The following is a 20473-nucleotide window of genomic DNA, read 5'->3' on the forward strand; positions in this document are numbered from 1 at the left end:
TCTTCTATTCAACTCTTTAGTATCTTGAATTCTTCCTTGTGCTTTGGCTTCTCTGTGCTCCATTGCAATTTTCAGAGTCTCTTCTGACATCCATTTTGGTCTTTGCTTCCTCTTCTTTCTTTGCAATGACCATTTGCTCTCTTCCTGGATGATACCCTTGATATCCTCCACAACTCATCTGGCCTTCGCTCATTAGTGTTCAAGGTCTCAAACCTGTTCCTGAGATGGTTCTGAAATTCAGGTGGGATAGATTTGGTTTAATTTTCCTCAACTTCAGCTTGAACTTGCATACGAGTAGTTGTTGGTCTGTTCCACAATCAGCTCCTGACCTAGTTTACACAGCTGATACTGAGCTGCTCCAGCGGTTCTTTCCACAGATGGAATCGATCTGATTGCTATGCATACCATCAAGTGAAATCCATGTATATAACCTGCGTTTATGTCTCTTAAAAAAGTATTTGCAATGAATAGGTCATTGATTGTACAAAATTCAATCATTCTCTCTCCAGCTCCATTTCTGTCACCGAGTCCTTGTTTTCCAACTACTGAATCTTCTTCTCTGTTCCCAACTTTTGCATTCCAGTCAGCCATTATTATCAAGGCATCTTGATTGCATGTTCGATTGATCGCCGATTGTAAAAGTTGGTAAAAATCTTCTGTATCTTCTTCCTTGGCTCTGATTGTTGGGGCATATATTTGAATGATAGTGGTATTCACTGGACTTCCTTGTATGCGTATGGTTATCTATAGATGGTAAAAGTCAATTTAGGTAGTCTTTTAACTCAGTGTAAAATATACAAACTTTCAGAGGTGCCCGTTGAGACTTTTCAGTCCTTCCCAAAAGGCAATCAAGGGTCTCATCACTCCTTAATCTAAGCCCTTTTGAGTTGATCTGTCAGTAAGTAGAGGACTCAGCTGAGGAGCTTCTCAACACAGTAGCTTTTTCAACCAGAATTTATCCATTGTAATGAAAATTAAGTAGCATTTAACCTTAACTATATCAATCTGCAAAAATGTAGTTATTTTTGTAAATTACTGCTATTTTGTTGTTTTTAAAAAATTACCGCTATGTTTTAAACTTGACAGAATTTATGGTTCTGATGCTAAAATTGCTTCCATTACTAGTCTTGTTTTACTTAAAATTGAATTGTCATTATTATACAACTTGAATTATAGTTAATTTCTGACTTTTCTGATGAAAAGAGAACAATACTATAAAGAATTCTAAAATTAAATGACAGCAGTTAACTGGCACTTGCTTTCAAAATACATTTAAGATTTTCAGTAGTTTGCTGTTTAAGAATGGTTCGGATAGTAGTGAGAAGGTGAGTGATTTTTAAAATTTTTAGTAATAGTCAAGAATGAATAGTTGGCTACTGGAGAATTGAATGTGAATAAAATTACAGAAAAGATAATAATTAGTTGAATTTTTGTTAAAAGCTTTACAAATATAATTTTGTAATTTAAGGATTTCTCTTAAGTTTGTACTTTAAAAAAATATTTAGGAACAGATTATTGCAAAAGTTAATGATTGAACTTTGTTTTATTCACAGGGAGACATCTCCACATACATTTCAGTTAGACTTATTCTTCAACAACGTAAGCAAACCAAGTGCCCCAGTTTTTGATAGGTTGGGAAGGTATGTACTTTCTCAGTAATTTCATCATCAAGCCTTGAGTTGAGAGACTTTTTACACAAAGGAAAAGGATCTGTCTGATGGCAAGCCCAACAACCTAGGGTTTAATTTATTGATTGGTAATGTCAAATTTCTAAGGAAATTTAAAATTTCTTAAATATTAGCCATGTTTTGATTGCTTTTTACTGATGCATATATTTCTTATACACTTTATTGTAACCTAATTTTGGATCGGGAGCTCTGGTGGTCTAGTGGTAAGAAGCTACACTGCAATCCCAAAGACACATGGTTTGAATTCACCAGCTATTTGACAGGAAAAGGATGAGCAGTTTCCTCCTGTGTGATTAACTATGTCTGAAAACCTGATGGAGGGTCAGATATGAGTTGGTTCCAACTTGGTGGCAAACAGTGACAATTTGGAAAAGTTTGCTTTTTGGTTTTAAAAATGTGTGTATGTGGGGAGCTCTGGTGGCCTAGTGGCAAGAGGCTGCACTGCAGTCCGGGGTATTCCGTTCAAATCCACCAGATGCTCTGCCGGGAAAGGAGGGACAATCTCCTCCTGTACCAGTCAGATCTGATTTGACAGTACACACCCACACACACAAATAATAAAATAAAAATTAAAAAAAAATAGTGTGTGTGTGCGTTTGTATGCATATATGTGTACACACACGTGTCGTTGTTGTTATGTGCCATCGCGTTGCCTATGACTCAGTAACATTATGTACAACAGCCCTAAACCCTATCCTGTGCCCATCCTAAGTGTCTCTGACACACCTTCCTCTATTTCCCCAGTCACTGAATCAATCTGTCTCATTGAGGGTCTTCCTCTTTTGTGCTGTCCCTCCACCCTCTCAAACATGTCGTCCCTCTCCAAGGACAGGTCTCTTCTTGAAACATGTCCAAAGTGTCAGACGAAACTTCAGAATCCTTGCCTCAAGGAGTAGCCTGGTCTCACCCTCTCATGGTGGAACTTGTTTGTTCACCTAGCAGTTCATGGTGTATTCAGTACTCTTCTCCATCACCACAGTTTAAAGGCATCAGTTCTCCTTCTATCATCCCTAGTCATTGTCCAGCTTTCTAATGCATAGCAAGTGGTTGCAAAGAACATAACCTCAATCAGGCGAACCTTATTAGTCTTCAGACTAACATCATTGCTCTTCAGTAATTTAGAGAGGTCTCTATGACAGCAGACTCTCAATGCAATTTGTCTTTTAATTTTCTGGCTGTTGGTACCTAGACGGTTGATTGTGGAGCCAAGTAAACTCAAGCTGTTAATAATCTCAATCTCATTACTGTCTGTCATGATGCTGCTAGTCAGCCCAGTGGTAAGAATTTTTGTTTCCTTGATGTTGAGCTTCAATCCATATTGAAGACTTCAGTCCTTGACTTTCTGCAGCAAGCATTTCAGGTCCTCCTCAGTTTCAGCATGCAAGGTTGTATCATCCGCATAATGCAGATTGTTGATGAGTCTTTCTCCAGTCCTGATGCCACATTTCTCACACATACACACATATAAAAACTCAAACTCATTGCCATAGATTTGGAACTAAATCTTAGTTGACTCTCTGGCTGGTTTTGGCTGGGAGTTGATGGCCTATCTTTTTAACATGGAGAAGGACTGTCAACTCCTTATGGATTATGCCACACATATATGTGTGTGGTTAGGTGTTAAGTATCCAGCCTAAAGGCAGGTGGTTTGAATCCATCACTTGCTCCATGGCAGAAAGAGGAGCAGTTTACTTCTTTGCAATTTACAGCCTCTGAAAACTGGTTGGAGGGTTAGCTGTAATTTGATTCTGACTTGACAGCGCAGGACAACAACAAATATATATACACATATAGACACACATGCACATATGTAGAGATAGAGATTTTATATATATATATTTTGTGTATATATACACATTCAGAGCTGGTCTTCTGCCTTTTTTTTTTGCATTACACTACAACAAAATTTAAAATTCTTTAACTGCATATTTGATAAAGTGAGATTTTATTAATAAATAGTACACTTTGGACTCTTAAATATATGCTAAGTATATTAAAGCGGAGTTGGTCTGATGGCTTAATATACACTGTTTCACTGCTGAATAAAATGTGTTTCAGGTCTCCCAGAGGTTTTGACAGGGGAGGAAGATGAGCAGTTTCCTCCCATTTCGATTTATAACCTCGGAAACCCGATAATGGGGTTGCTGTGAGTTGGAACCAGCTCGATGGCAATGAGTTGCGTTGATATTAAAAACAGTCTAGTTGTTGTGATATCTGCAAACAAATTGATCATCAAATAAATTTACTGTGTATTATAATACAAAAGATATTAAATGGGAGAACTTTGCTTCAAAAAGTGCCTTAGACTCGTTCAAATCCACCAGATGCTCTGCTGAAGAAGGAGGAACAATCGCCTCCTGTACCAGTCAGATCCAATTTGACGGTACACACATATAATAAATAAATTAATTAAAAAAAAAAGTGCCTTAGACTTGACTCAATTTTTATTGATCCTTCTCTCAATCTTTATTAAAGTACATCGATAATTAAATTTTTTAAAATCTGAAGGAAAATCCAGATATTCTAAAGCAGTCAATTTTGAACAGCTTGGCATTTTTTTCTTTTTCATTATCTCTATGACATAAATAGATGTTTTTCTTTGATTTTGGTCCTAGTACATTTGTAGAGTGCCACCTGGATGAGGCTGTTGCTAAGCTGCTACAGTGTTAATCAAAAGGTTAAAAGTTATGGTCTACGCAGAAGTACCTGAGAAGATGACCTGAAGATCTACTTTTAAAATATCAGGCATTGAAAACCCTGCGGAGCATAGTTTGACCGTTGCATACGTGGGCTGCCATGAGTTGAAGTTGACTCTCTGGTGACTGGTTTACTTTGGTTTGGTACATATTTAGGAGGCTGTGATGCTAACAACTCAAGTTGTACTTTAGAATGACTCCTGGTGCTTTAAAAAGAATATTGATAGCACTGCTAATTAAAAAAAACCCTGATGCCTTAACCATTTGACTCACTGTCGGTGTTGGGTTGGTTTTTTTATTCCTTTTTTTAAATAGCATTTTTAGGGTAGTACATGAAATCCAAGGAATCTTGGGTGGCTTCATAAGTAACGTGGTAGGCTGCTAGCCAAAATGCCTTGGTTTGAATGTCCTAACTCCTCTGAGGCAGAAGGTTAGGCTGTCTCCTCCTGTTAAGAATCCATTGTAGGGTCACTGTGAGTCTGACTTGGCTTGACAGCAGTGAGTAAATGACATTCAAAATGAATGGTTTTTTTAAAACAAAAGAAAAAGCTAGATTATATTAAAATAGTTTAAACTTTTCATGAACTGTGGTGTATTTAGCCTATGTATTTGTTCCTGCTCTTTTTGCAGCCTGGAATATGATGAGAATACATCCATCATCTTTAGACCCAACTCAAAGGTAATTATGGATACCATTTGTTTTTGTTTTTTTCAGTTTGTTGCCATTGGGTTTTCCCCCATCTCCATTCAAATTTTGAATTCAGATAAATCAGTAATGTAGAAATGTCAGTTTATTTAATTCTAGTTCTACAGATCATCATTTCTTGTCAGAGTACTGTTGGGTCCAGATACCATTTTAAAATGAACAAAGACATCGTGATGCCATTGTCTCTGCCTCTTAAAGCAAGTTTGTCCTCTGATTTTTTAGTTCAGTCAGAAAGAAGGCTAGCATTTGTGCTTTCCTTCTTTTAGTTTAGTTGTATAAACATGTCAAATAATAGGCAAGTAAATAGAAATTGTTATTACACATTACTATGCCTTAAGATTTAAAAAAAATAAATATTTTCTATTTCTTCCTTCGTATCATAAGTGTGTCCTTGGCATGCTAAGTGCCATTCCAGAAGTCTAATCAAAAAAGTCTGAAATGCAAAAATTATAGTGATCTATAATACCAGAACACCCAAGTTGCTGTTGGACAGTCTAGGCATAACTGTGCATATTATTTTGACTGGAACTTCCTTTCAGTAGATTTTATGTTTAAAGTGTTTCATTTTCTGAAGATAATCTTTGAACTTTTGTTCTGGTCTCTAGTTTCCCTTTATGAGTCTAACAGTAAGAAGAATAATTTATTTCTCGCTGTACTTCTTAGAAGGGACCTCAGTACTACTTGTTACTTCATCTTTATTCCACTGACATTCTGAGTTTAAAAAAAATTAAAATGGAGTGATACTATTTATTTCATAGTTACTGTTAAGATGGAGAGATTAATACAGCTGTATTGGAAAAAGCATGAAGGTATTACTTTTATTTACTAAGGTAAGGAAATATGGGAGTTCAGTGGCATTTGGTGAAGACTTTGATAATTTTAGGGGAAAGTTTTTTTCAAAAACAATTTATTTAATGCATATATATGAATACCTTTGATTTTAGAGTACACTGAAGGTGCATAAAATATGCTGACACGTGTTACTTGGGCATTCAAGAATACTGTGCATTTTTAAAAAAAATTTTTTTTTTATTGTATTGTTTTTACGTATACCGTCAAATCAGATCTGACTGGTACAGGAGGAGATTCCCCCCTCCTTCTCCAGCAGAGCATCTGGTGGAATTGAACCACGTACCTCTGGGATTGCAGTGCAGCATCTTGCCACTAGGCCACCAGAGCTCCCTAATACTGTGCATTTTTACACACACCGGTTCATGTATACCTATTCATTTATTGACATGGTTACAGTTTAAAGACCAGGTAGTTCTTGTGACCATCTGCATTATGCAAAAATGGGAGATGACTACATCAGATCACAAAATTAGAATGACTCCATCATTACTTAACTGCCAAAGCACTGAGAATCATGGCCCAGCAGGCTGCCACCTAAACACCACAGCCAACTTTGCTCTTCTCACATTTGAGCATTTGTTACTGGTAGATGTGTTTTACTAACAGATTCTCTGCTAGTATTATAAATACAAAATGTTTTAATGTGATAGTTGACAAATAAGCAGCAGAAATATTGTGTAATTCTAAGACTAAGTACAGTTTGTGCTTTTATGGACATGGATGAATGATATTTGCAGCTTTTATTGTTGTTAGTAACTTCCATTTAATTTCGTTTCCATTTTTCTCTTTTACTTGGTTTAGAATTTTTTAAGCAGGATTGATGCATATATATTGAGGCTAGAACGATGTAGTTTCAGAACACAGATTTCTTTATAGCACCTCTGGAAGGCCAAGTAAAAGCTGTACCTTTGAATTTTCACCAGTATAACCTATGTGTCTGATCTTACTTTTAAGGACTTTAATTGACTCCAAAATTAATCTGGTAATTTCGCTCCTGGCATTAAGACATTAAAAAAAAAGTTTAAACTATTTTTTCTTCCCTCTCTAAAAATCAGGTGAATACTGATGGTTTGGTGCTAAGAGGCTGGTATAACTGTCTGACACTGGCGATCTATGGATCGGTTGACAGAGTGATAAGTCACGATCGAGACTCTCCACCACCCCCGCCTCCACCTCCACCTCCTCCCCAGCCACAGCCGAATTTGAAAAGAAATCCAAAACATGGTGAGAACTTTAAAGGTGCCTTTGCCAGTGACACTTAGCTGTTACTGTAGGAAAAACTGATTGACAGAGCTTGTCTTTTAAAACTGGTGTGAGATTTAACAAGGTAACATGTTAACATTTTTCATGACTGTGGTAAAATAACAACTAGAGAGCTGACATTGATACAATTTTGTTAGATTTCACCAGCTATACATGCATGTGTGTAGCTCTGTGCAGTCTTAAATCACGTGTAACATTGTGTAACCATCATCTTAAATAGGACACTTCACTATCACATTAAGACTACTTTATAGCCACATTCACTCATCTGCCCTTGCCAACTTCTGGCAAACACTGTCCTCCATCTCTGTATTATTTTATAAATATTTAAATATGTAATAATACCTAAACAGAATTATGCTATAAATATCACTTGAGATTGACTTTTCTGTTGGGTGGTTTGTTTTTTGTTGTTGTTGTTCAGCATAGTTTTCCTGAGGTTCACCTAAATTTTTTATATTGAGATTTTAATGAAAGTTCATAGAGACTTTGGATTTCCATTCATTCATTGTTGCACATTTTCCTCCCTGCCCACCCCTCCCTTCAGTTTGCTTTTCTTTTTGAGAAGAAAAAAGTATTCTTTCATTGTTATACAACCTCCCTCCATCAGTCCACTTTACTATGCAGCTCTTATTCTGGACTCTTGTCATGAAAATAATAACTAATCATATATTTCCTTTTAAACAGTTCTCTCCCTCATCTGTTTCAATGTAGTGTACATTATATATCCCCTCTATTCTTAGGTTCCCCTCACCCCAATGTCTGTCCCATTTTACAGCAGTGGCATTATGCAGTATATGCCCTTTTGTGACTGAGATATTTTGCTTGGCATAATGTCTGCCAGGGTCACCCATTTTTTGTATAATATTGCATGAGTTCCTTGTTTTTCAGTTGTTGCATAATATTCCATTGTGTGAATATACTGCAGCTTCTCTATCCATTTGTTTGTTGATGGGCACTTGCTATTGTGAACAAAGCCGCAGTAAATATGCACATACACACATCTGCCTGGGTGGCAGCTAAACTTTGACACGCATCAGTTATTCTGCATATTGCTGAGTAGTGGTGCATAGTATGGATATACCACAGTTTCTTTCATGTATGTGGTACTATCTCTTATGCTCATTGGAAGACATTGTGCTAGTTTCCATTTTTAGACTGTAATTAATATAGCTGCTGTAAGTAAGACTTTGTTTTTCTGAGTTAACACTCAAGTGTATATACAATGTATTTTGATATGTGGAAAGTAGAAAATAATAGCATTCCAAATATAGATCAATTAACAAAAATTCTTTTAGATGATAGGAAGGAAATGTTTATTAGCAAATCAGAAGATGAAAGACTCAAATGATGAAGTGTTGACTTGTACTCATGTCACTATTCTTTAATAATTTGCAAGTTTCTCTTTTGTCTCTAATAAAACTACAGTTGATGGGGAGAAAGAAGATCAGTTTAATGGAAGTCCTCCAAGACCACAGCCAAGGGGACCAAGAACTCCTCCAGGACCCCCTCCACCTGATGATGATGAAGATGATCCCATCCCTATCCCAGGTGTATAGAGAATCAGTGCTGATGGAGCTCTGGTAGCGTAGTTTGTGGGATGTTGCATTGTTAACCAAAAGTAATGCCTCTATGTCTGTTTGAAGATGCCAGTGGCTCCTTCAGAGAAAGCTGGTCAGTCCCTCACGTGCTGTTTACAGCCTCCAAAAACCTGCTGGAGAGTCAGCCAAGAATTAGTTTATTAGTTTATTGCTAATAAAGCTGATTTTGATTAAAGAAAAATTAGGTGGTAGTAATGAAATCTTGATGAGTGCCTTCTTTTTTAATCATGTGCAATATTTCCTTTTGTTTTTCAGTTGCCAAGTGAACTTGTTCCAAAAAGTCAGTTAATTAATTTCCAGTTATGTTGACATGCTTTAAAAAAGAAAATTATAATGTGCAGTAGTTATGTATAAATCAATACCAATAAAAGTAAGCCGTTTGTATGGAAAGATGGAAAAAACTAGATATTTAATAGCTGAAATGAAGTAATTTATGATATAGGAACTTAAAAATAGTATTTTTTAAATGTATATATTTTAACTTTTAAAACAAATAATTCTCATCTTATGGAATTTATTTATTTTTTTTTTAGTAAATGAGTCAAAATGTCATTAAATATTTGCATCTGTCTGTTTTTCTGCTGTTGCTGTTAGGTGACATCAAATCAGAACTGATTTTTTTATCAGACTCTCCTGTGGGTTTTCAGAGACTGTAAATTACACAGGAGGAGATTACCCATCTTTCTCCAAAGAGACAGCTGGTGAATTTGACCCTCTTACCTTTGGGTTGGCTCCCTGCCTTATGCTGTTAAAACCATGAAAGTAATCTGTGCCTTAAATCTCTGTCTTTCAGTGTCAGGTGACAAGGAAGAGGATGCTCCTCATAGAGAAGATTACTTTGAACCCATTTCTCCTGATCGGAATTCTGTTCCCCAGGAAAGTCAGTATTCTGATGAAGGAGAAGTAGAAGAGGAACAGCAGGAAGAGGGGGAAGATGATGAAGATGATGTAGATGTGGAGGAAGATGAGGATGAGGATGAGGATGATCGGCATACAGTAGACAGTATCCCTGAAGAGGAGGAGGATGATGAAGAGGACGACGGTGAAGAGGATGAGGAAGGAGAAGGTGGGCTGTGTTGTTCAGGGCGTTTGGTCGTAATTCCTAGAAACTTAACTGCCTGAAGTTTTGATCAATTAAAAAAGATTATACCAAAGACAACTGGGTCTCAAAGACCATAGGGCATTCAGGGGTAGCTAGCTGGACCTCAGGTTGTGACCAATAGTGGTAGTAACTCTAACTTTTATCTTATCTTTGCTTGTATCTTTATTCTGCCAACTAGCTCTTGTTCCTCTTTTTATGCTATAATTTTAATTTCTGTTTAGTCAACCAGCTTAAATGCTTTGCTGTTTGTCAGCCCTATTTCCAGTTCCCAGTGAGAGAGACTCTCATTTGCTAAGATGTGAGTTTACTGTTTGGTAAGCACTAGCTTTGGTCAGGAAAATGGGGTAGCAGGATCATGCATCTGATACGTGGTGATTCAAGACTTAGGGGCCTGGTTTTAGAGGATTGAATGGTGATGTTACAACAGAGTAACCCTAGAGATAACTGTTGCCTAGATAGTAAAGGAAAATACTGCCTTATCTTTAGAACTTTAGAAAAGAAATTTCAGTTACATATGGAAATATGACAGTATGAATTACATTAGTTCGACTTTATTTTTCCTTTCAAAGAAAAAATAAATGAGATACTTAAGCCAGTTGATGCTTAATTTGTCAAAGTAGTGGCTTCTTGATGCGTTTATACAAAATGACAAATAATATGACAGCTTTTTTCTGCAGTAGTAAAGATTCTGCGTGAGGAACAAGGGACTTTTAACAAAATACACAGATTATTTTAAGGAATGATACTTTTCTGAGCATAGTCTGTTTGTATTCATTGTGTTCTTAGTTCATGTTTTAATTCATTGTGGTCTGATTATAGGCAGGCACATTTTAATCAGAACATTTTTTAAAAAGAATGTGAGGAATGTGACTAATTGATTTGATTTTCAGGAGAATATGTCATCTGTCTTACCTCTATCTCAAGAGTCAAGCTCATTAGGCCCTTATTTTTTCAAATATGAGTGTTCTGTTGCAAATGCTAATTTATTTTGATCAAAGGAATGTTAAGAGAGTGCTGATACTGAAGAAATGTTCTGGAAATATTTCCTTCTTGGGCCATTATAGCTGCCAGGCAGTAGTTGTGTTAGAAAGTAAAGCCAGCACATTTTCTTTGTTTTATTTATACAGAGAAAAAACTTTACATGTGTCATGACCAAAAGCTTTGTTTTGGCAAAGTTGAGTATTTTAAGTAAAAAAAAGTTTCATAAAAATTTATTAACCAACTCAGAGAACTGATAACAGATGGATATAAGTGTAGAGGAGTAAAATTTGAAGTCTAAGAAAGGTTCTAAAAACGTTTTTGCTGGAAATAAATTGGTTTAACTTTAAAAAATTCATCCTCCATTTTTTTTTCTCCCATTTTTTAATATCTTAGGTAAATAAGAATGATTTCTGAGAGGCGGTTTCTGTTACTTAAAGTAGTGATATTTTTATCTAAGTCAGGAAGTTATGTCTATACTAGATAGTTGTTTGTATGAATTTGCTTAAGGAGTTTGTCCATAGATACTCTGTTAGAAATCATAAAAAGTTGTTCATTATCAATAAGATGTTGGCACAGAAGGTAATTTTTTGTGGAAATCACTAATTTTAGTGTTTGCTATACTGCTAAATAATGACATAATTGCATAATAAACAATTAATGAAATTTTTAATTTCATTTAAACAATTTTTTTCAGGGGATGATGGTTACGAACAGATTTCCAGTGATGAAGATGGAATTGCTGATTTGGAACGTGATACATTCAAGTATCCAAATTTTGATGTTGAATATACTGCTGAAGATTTAGCTTCGGTTCCTCCTATGACATATGATCCATATGACAGAGAACTTGTACCACTTTTATACTTCAGCTGTCCATACAGGACTACTTTTGAAATTGAAATGAGTAGACTGAAGGATCAAGGTCCAGATAAAGAAAACTCAGGGGCAATAGAAGCCTCACTGAAGTTAACGGAATTGTTAGATTTGTATCGGGAAGATAGAGGTGCGAAATGGGTAACTGCTTTAGAAGAAATCCCGAGTTTAATAATAAAGGGATTAAGTTATTTGCAGCTAAAAAACACAAAACAAGATTCCCTTGGTCAGTTGGTAGAGTGGACTATGCAAGCTTTAGATTTACAAGTTGCTCTTCGACAACCTATCGCCTTAAATGTCCGACAGCTCAAAGCTGGGACTAAGTTAGTGTCCTCACTGGCAGAATGTGGGGCCCAAGGAGTCACGGCACTGCTCCACGCCGGAGTGATCAGTGGACTATTTGAGCTCCTGTTCGCTGATCATGTCTCATCTTCCCTTAAGTTAAATGCTTTTAAAGCTTTGGACAGTGTTATTAGTATGACAGAAGGCATGGAAGCTTTTTTAAGAGGCAGACAGAATGAAAAAAGTGGCTATCAAAAACTTCTGGAGCTCATACTCTTAGATCAGACTGTGAGAGTGGTTACTGCTGGTTCTGCTATCCTTCAGAAATGTCACTTCTATGAAATCTTGTCAGAAATTAAAAGACTTGGTGACCATTTGGCAGAGAAGACAACATCTGTTCCTAATCACAGTGAACCTGATCATGACACGGATGCTGGGCTGGAAAGAACAAATGCTGACTATGAAAATGAAGTAGAGGCGTCTATCGATATGGATCTTTTGGAATCCTCAAATATAAGTGAAGGGGAAATCGAAAAGCTTGTTAGCCTCCTAGAAGAAATATTTCATTTAATGGAAACCGCCCCTCATACAATGATCCAACCTCCTGTTAAATCTTTCCCAACTATGGCACGTATTACTGGACCTCCAGAGAGGGATGATCCGTATCCTGTTCTTTTCCGGTAAGATTTACTTGTTTGGGGGAAATACATTTCATAAATCATTGGAGACAACTTCACGTGGCTGAGTGTCTTCACAGGTTGTGTGTGTTGCCTGTGTAAAGAGACTTGACATTCAAAATAGTAATTGAATAGTGGAAATGAAAAATACGTTTCTGCTGTGGGTGAGATGCATTAGTACTTAATACAGTAATAAAATCCAATCCAAACGATTGTGAAGTTGCATAGTGTCCCTTTAGGACAGAGTAGGACTGCCCTGCAGAGGTTCCAAAGCTACTATCTTTATGGAAATATATGGCTACCTCTTTCTCCCACAGAATGACTAGTGGAATAAATGGCCAACCTTTTGATAGCATTTAACCACTGCCCTACCTGGGCTCTTTTTAAAGGAGCAATGCTTAAACCAGGAGGGGGGGAAAAAGGGCTTGGTTGCATAGTGTCCTGTGTTGGTACTGACTGAAATGTTAGTGGTTTGAATCCAACTTTAAGGGAGAAGGATGAGGCAGGCGTCTTGGAAACCTGATGGAGGTTCACCACAAGTCAGGATCCACTGGCAGACAAACCAAGCCAAAGCCCCTGCTGTCAAGTTGATTCTGACTCACAGTGACCCTGTGGAAGAGCCCCAAGGCTTTCAAAGACTGCCACACCTTCCTCCCTTGGAGTGGCTGATGAGTTCAAACCTTTTGGTTCTCAGCTGAGCATTTGCTATTGTGCTACCATGACATCTTTTAAAATAGTTGTTATTGTTGTGTACTATGGAATTGGGGCCCTCTCACAGCTGAGTTTGCAGTGGGTTTTCAGAGGCAGTAAATCACACAAGAGGTTGCCCACGGAGCAGCTGATGGATTTGAACTGTGAGCTCTTGGGTTGGCAGCGCAACTTCCTACCATTAAGCCAGCAGAGTTCCTTAAAACAGCAATAGTGTAAATGAAAGATACTAATAATTAACCAAAATGTGAAGAAAAGCATGTTTATGGGCCAGAATAAATGAGAAACTAATGAGTTGTTTATGGATGTTGTATGAGAGAATGGCATAGCAAGGAGAGAAGGTCTTTGAACTCCTTATTACTTTATTACTCGAATACATTATAATTTAAATTTAAATTTTAGACTTCTCTTTAAAACTGTCATTAAAGTTAAGTTGACATTTGTTTTGGTCGTCTATATCTAGTGATCTGTCAGTAGAATTTTGTCATTATTTGGACCAGCATGCATAGTAGGATTTTTGTTTTATTTGTTGAGACTATCTTTTTTGGTATTTTTGTCTGTAAGTAGGAAGGAGAGTAAACTTTGAAAGGAGTAATATTTGTATTTTAGAAGGTTGGAATTTGAAGTGATGGCAAGGATCTAATGTCTTTTGTGAATGGTCCTAAGGAGCACACTCAGATTTGATGATTGATGAGATTAAGCACATAGTTGTGCTTCCAGCTATGATTAATTATAGTGAAATATAGAGGAATGCAGAATGCAAAGCACAGTTAGCAAATTAAAATGATGTATGAGACAAAGTCATGAGAGACCAGGAGCAAGCTTGCATCTTCTCATAGAATATTTGCATAGTCTCTGCTTAATTACGCCAGGAACTAATTGTGACAACATGAGTGAAATGTTGAAACTCCGTCTTACGTACTTTGGATATATTATGAGGAGGGGCTTTTCCTTGTAGAAGGATATCAGCTTGGGAAGGTGGAGGGTCAGCGCAAGAAGAAGGCCCTCGCTTGGATTGTCACAGTGACTATGGCAGTGGGGTCAGGTGTGTGGGAGGTGGTGAGGTTGGTTTAGGATAGGATAGGATTCAGAGCTGTTGTTCATAGGATTGCTATGAATTGTAGTTGATGCGGTAACACGAAACAGTAAAAGACTTCAGCCAGGGATTTTACTGTATTCCAGCTGCCTGGGTATTCTTAGTGTGTAATCTTTAGCCATGTTGCTCTGCTAACCAAAATATGTTTCTGGGGTTCAAATCTACCAACAGTTCTGAGGGGGAAAGATAGACAGTCTCCTCCCATAAGGATTTACAGCCTTGGAGAGTTGCTAAAGTAGGAATCAACTCAGTAGCAGTCAGTTTGAGAAATATGGTACCCTCTGCCTGCTATGTACTAGAACTTCAGACTACCAGAAAGGTGTTCTGTCTAAACTGTATTGTTTGCAAAAACCTGCTGCCCAGCTGAAGTTATTATTTATAGGGTGGGAAGCCTCCAAGTGCCAGCCTTGTAATCAGGCTTTTCTCATACAATCTAGGCATGCCATGTTAGCTTTTTTGTGCCCAGTCCATAAAGTGGTTAAGAATCATCTTCTCGTGCATCAGTGAATGAATGGAAAGCCAAAGTCTCTGTAAATTTTCATTAAAGTTAATAATAAAAAAAATATATATTAAAAAAAAGCAAAACCAAAATTCTCTCTCACTTATTCCCATCGAGTTAGAATCAGTTCATAGCTGACCCTCTGTTGGGTTTCTGAGGCTGTATATATCGCACGAGAGGAGACTGCCCGTCTTTGTCTTGAGGAGTAGTTAGTGGGCTTTAACTGCCAGGGAGATAGATGTGTGTTCTGGATTAGCAGCATAGCTTCCTATGGGCTATGCCATTATTCCATCTCCTAGCTGACCCTCCAGCAGATTTGCAGAGATAGTAAATCACAGGGGAGGAGGTCGCCTGTCTTTCTCTTTGGAGCAGCTGATGGATTAAAATTGTCTATCATTGTGTTGGAAGTGCAATTCCTTACTGCTAAGCCACTTGAGCTTCCAAAGAATGCACTTAGAGTTTAGTAATTCTAAAGTTTTTTCTCCTTAAGGGTTTATCGTTATAGTAAATAGTCATTGAAAATATTTATTATCATAATGTAGAAATCTGAATTTGAGCAGTAATATGATTGAAAGGCAATTTTACCTCTGCTGAAAATGAAGTCTGATTTTTGGTTATTAACAATATTTTACCAAATGTTAAGCTGTCCTGTAACTTTTACTGACTGTCCTATAAAATATGAAGGGGGTGGCATTTAGAATTTTAAAAATTAGGATATTCTTCCTACCCCAAATAGAAAAATTTATATTAGGCTAGTCTTTGACGGATTTTATTCCCCTAAGAATTTTTGAAAAAAGGAAAAATGTACTGTATTTCAGTTATTTTTTTTCTTAAAAAAATGTCTTTTTTTAAAGTTTTACTTTAAACAACTTGATTTTGGAGAAGCATTTTAAACTGGGGGGGCCTGCAGATTAGGAAATTTACAAGTAAGGAAACATAACCAAAGAGATTGTTAATTGCATTTGTATCTATTTTGTTTGAGGTGTTGGAAGAATTAAAATGCTTCTTCCTAAAACTCTGTGCTGAAGAATGGTTCTTGTATTTGATAAAAGAGTATATGTAGGCAGATAGATATATCTATATATATATAATTTTAATTATATTTTATATGATTACATATAAATTAGATAATTGTTGTTGTTGATTGCCTTTCAGTGGAGCACAACTCATAGCAACCCTGTGAATAAAAGGCCTGAAACCAAGCCCTCTACAACTATTGACATTTATCAAAGTTCATAGAGTTTCTGGAGGCATTTATTTAGGAAGTAGATGCTACTCCTGCTTCCAAATTTATATAATTATATATAGGTTTATAATTTATATTTTAATTATGATATATATGTTTTAACTGCTTAAGTACCACTTGATAATTTGAGATGTTTTTCCTTAGAAATGTCAATTCATGTATATCACAATTATTTTTCTGTATTTTAAGGAGCTAAGGAGCTTCCACTTCCATAAATAGCTTGCCTCCGGAAACCCTATGAACCTGGAGAAAGGATGAAAGTCACACACGCAGGTGTTGAGGACTTTTGTTCATAGGGTCTCTATGAGTCACCTACAGCTCGATGGCACTTAACAACAACAACAACAAGGAGCTCTGTTAGCATAGTCTATATGGAGTTGCATTGCTAACCTAAAGTTTAGGCTTCTCTCTGGTGATTCCAACCATCAGCTTCTCTGAGGGAGGAAGATGGGCAGTCAATGTGCAATTAGTAGCCTCTGAAAACCCTCTGGAATATCAGTTATGAGTCATTTCTGACTCCACTGCAGTGGGTTTTTTTGAGTAGGTATTGTGGCTTTACTGGATAAACTTAATTCAGAGGTAGGTACTGATATGTGGTACATAGAGTGCACTGATACGTTGTGCATAGAGAAAGGACCATGGTAATATAGGAGCATTTGGTAAGTGGCCTGGAATGAAGGCCTAGAATTTAAAAGTCAGGATTAACTCTGGAAAGAAAAAATTTGTTAAGTTACCTGTTGAATATTTGTTGACCCTTTGCTAGGGGAAAGCTTCCCTGAGCTTTCCCTTTTCTTTGACTCAGTGGGGAGATGACTTGCTACTAATAGTGTATTTTCAGTTGAAGTAGTATATTAAGGATGACTATGGATATTAAGAATTTTATCTTGCTCCCCTCCAGGGAGTGTAGAAAATTAAGAATGCTTTTAATTGGCTTTGCATTTCTCATATCATTTAACTTTCTCATAGGTATCTTCACAGTCATAACTTCTTGGAGTTAGTTACCTTACTTCTGTCAATTCCCGTAACAAGTGCTCATCCTGGTGTGCTGCAAGCCACAAAAGATGTTTTAAAGTTCCTCGCACAATCGCAGAAAGGTCTTCTTTTTTTTATGTCGGAGTATGAAGCAACAAATTTGTTGATCAGAGCTCTGTGTCACCTTTATGATCAAGATGAAGAGGAAGGTCTCCAATCTGATGGTGTTATTGATGATGCATTTGCCTTATGGCTGCAGGATTCAACACAAACGTTGCAGTGTATTACGGAATTATTCAGCCATTTTCAGCGTTGTACAGCCAGTGAAGAAACAGACCATTCGGATCTCTTGGGAACCCTTCACAATCTTTATTTGATTACTTTTAATCCTGTGGGAAGATCAGCTGTTGGCCATGTTTTTAGTCTTGAGAAAAATCTCCAAAGCCTTATTACTCTAATGGAATACTATTCCAAAGAAGCCTTAGGGTAACTTTTCTACTTACATTGTCTCTTACGTGTGAAAATAGACTTAGATTTTTGTAAGAAAATGTTGCTTTGAAAGTAAAAACTATAGTTACTGTTTGTAGTAACATAACATAGAACTTGTCAATTAGGAATTAGAATGATAATCTCTAAAATAGAAATTGTAACAGTAAAGCAGTAAGACAAGTCTTTCAGTAGATTGTTCTATATCCTTGTGCAATCTACATATTATAATTGTAATACTTGTACTGATATGGATAGAGGGGAACCCTGACCTAGATAGAGGAACATACTGTAAGAGTATTGAGGAATATTTGTAGTCTTGTCATTGCCTTCTAAACTATTATGGTGGTCTGGCTTCAGATTTCTGTGACTGAAAGAGCGGAATTGGGATTTTTCAAAAGAGCTTGCCTATTTTTAGAACAGGGCTTTAGTGTATGGAAAGACTGGCTCATGTCACACAAAGCAGTGGCATCCAGGTAACTACCTTCACAATAAGGACTCTGTGAATGACAGGTCTCCTTTGGGAGTTTGTGAAAGGCAGCAAAAATAGTTGCTTTTATGTTTTGATATATATTAATAGTTCTGTAAGTTTGTGATGAAGACTTGAGTGATGATGGCAGTAGATCATTTTATTATACTTACTTGTATCCAGAGTTGGAAAAAACATGGGAGAACAGTAAAGTGAACTTCTAAATCTTTTATTGCCAATGAAATATACTTAATATTTCATTGTTTATCTCATCTTATTTTTTAAGACTATTTCACTTTCCATTGTAATAAATACATTTTTATACACTTTACACAATATTTTCATGTGAATTGAACATCAGCTTTAAAATCTGATTTCTGATCTTTAAGAAATTTATCTTATAAATTTTCTTGATCTCTTTAAGTAGAACAAGTTTTCAATTATTCCTGAAAAATTGTTTCTGTATCAATATTTAAAACACCTTATTTTGTTTCAGTGACTCCAAATCTAAGAAGTCAGTAGCTTATAATTACGCATGTATACTTATTCTGGTGGTGGTTCAGTCTTCCAGCGACGTGCAAATGCTGGAACAACATGCAGCACCTCTCTTGAAGCTTTGTAAAGCAGATGAAAATAATGCTAAATTGCAAGGTATGGTACCTCACTTTATTTTAAGCATGTGAGATTATGTGAGGAAAAAGTCTCTGAAAATCTGTAGTTAATGATAATATTCCTAGCAATATTTTGTTTTGTTTCTTTTTTTTAAATGAAGATAGTTTATATGGCATTCTTAAGATTTTTAAAGGGAATTCTCAGAAGTACTTTTTCTGGAAAATTCTCAGTTTGGTGTTTAATTGACATTTCTAATCAGAGTAGAAGACGTGATCCAATGATAATTTGAAAAACTCAGTTTTGGGTATAGTGTTGCACGTCTGTGTCTTTGTTACATAGTATTCCTAAGTGAAAGTTACCATTTGTGTGTAACTGACAGCTTCTATTTTTCTTAAAAGTGAAGAATAGTAAAAAAATAGTGAAGAATAGTGATCTTGAATGAAGTTTATGTAAACCTTTTGGTGGCCATCTTGAGAAATTTAAGATACTGGATTCGTGATCATATTGATTAGAAAATTCTATAATAATGAGTAAATATTATGGACATTATTTAAAATAGCTTATGATCTCCCCCCTCTCTCTCTTTCTCCCCCCTGTTATTTTTATTTCTAATTTTTATCTTCATACCTTCCATTAAAATTGGGTAATAAACTTCCCACATCAGAAGAAGATTTTTAAAAGTAGGGTCCAAAGATCTTTAAAGATGCATAGGAATAATACTCAAATGCACATAGCTGTAAACCTCTTAGAGAACTCTAGAACCAAGGAAGACATAACATTTTCTATAAAAAGTCTGGTCCTGGATTAACACTTTGCATATTAGAATTCTTTCCTAGATGTAGTTTTTTTGATAAAGTATTGGTGTTACGTTTAGGTATGTATGCTATGTATAGGTATTATTTGTGGTAAATGGTGTATTTGTGGTGATCACAAGTAATTTAACTTTTATGAAGCCAAATTAGGAAGTTAACAATTTAAAATTAAAGGAAAAGATGATCAGCATATATCCCTAATGGACTCAGTTCTTTTAGAAATTACTATTTTGAGCACTTTTCTGTTTAGGTTAGCAGGGACTGTTGAATAAATACTAGCTTTTTATAAGCAACTTCATCTTTTTAAAAATGTCTGTTGTTATAAAAATTTTGATTTTGTTAAATTAACCTGTTTACGCTTATAGGCATTAAGCGAAACCAAAAAATGTGAAAGCGGTCATTTGTTATAGTAGTATTACATTTACATTTCACTTTAAAGGTTGTTCAGGAAATAAATATAAGTTTATCTTTGTATAAATTTACTGAGATCAGTACAAAGCTGATGGGCAGTCTCTTCCTGTGCAGTTTATTGTCTCTGAAAACCCACTGGAGGGTCAGCTATGGATAGGTCCTGACTCAACAGCACACAACAACATAGCTGATAGTATTTTTCTTTGAGACAATACCTTTATTTATAGTTATTGTAAATTTTTTTTTTACTTTTTAAGTATTGTGTTTGAAATTGCATTTTGTTTTTAAGAACTTGGCAAGTGGCTTGAACCTCTGAGAAACCTTAGATTTGAAATTAACTGCATCCCAAACTTGATTGAATATGTTAAACAGGTAAGTAAAACTTAAAAATGCCTTAGTTTTATGAAACTTTATTTTAATAAATAAAAAATGGTCTGAACT

At 36.0% G+C, this 20473-nt stretch overlaps 1 protein-coding gene across 1 annotated transcript in view; it reads left to right on the top strand.

Moving 5' to 3' along the window:
* The window catches only part of KIAA1429 (KIAA1429 ortholog), a 61850-nt gene that overhangs the window by 7869 nt on the left and 33508 nt on the right, over positions 1-20473 (top strand). Inside the window, exons 3-11 of the mRNA XM_006884585.1 lie at positions 1554-1640; positions 5015-5063; positions 6998-7166; positions 8634-8756; positions 9600-9872; positions 11584-12724; positions 17237-17728; positions 18694-18848; positions 20322-20404. Of these exons, the coding sequence (XP_006884647.1) occupies positions 1554-1640; positions 5015-5063; positions 6998-7166; positions 8634-8756; positions 9600-9872; positions 11584-12724; positions 17237-17728; positions 18694-18848; positions 20322-20404 (2572 nt within the window). The remainder of the gene's footprint in view (positions 1-1553; positions 1641-5014; positions 5064-6997; positions 7167-8633; positions 8757-9599; positions 9873-11583; positions 12725-17236; positions 17729-18693; positions 18849-20321; positions 20405-20473) is intronic.

This window comes from Elephantulus edwardii, unplaced genomic scaffold (assembly GCF_000299155.1).
Source record: "Elephantulus edwardii isolate Elephantulus edwardi_28Jun2011 unplaced genomic scaffold, EleEdw1.0 scaffold00036, whole genome shotgun sequence".
Taxonomy (NCBI): domain Eukaryota; kingdom Metazoa; phylum Chordata; class Mammalia; order Macroscelidea; family Macroscelididae; genus Elephantulus; species Elephantulus edwardii.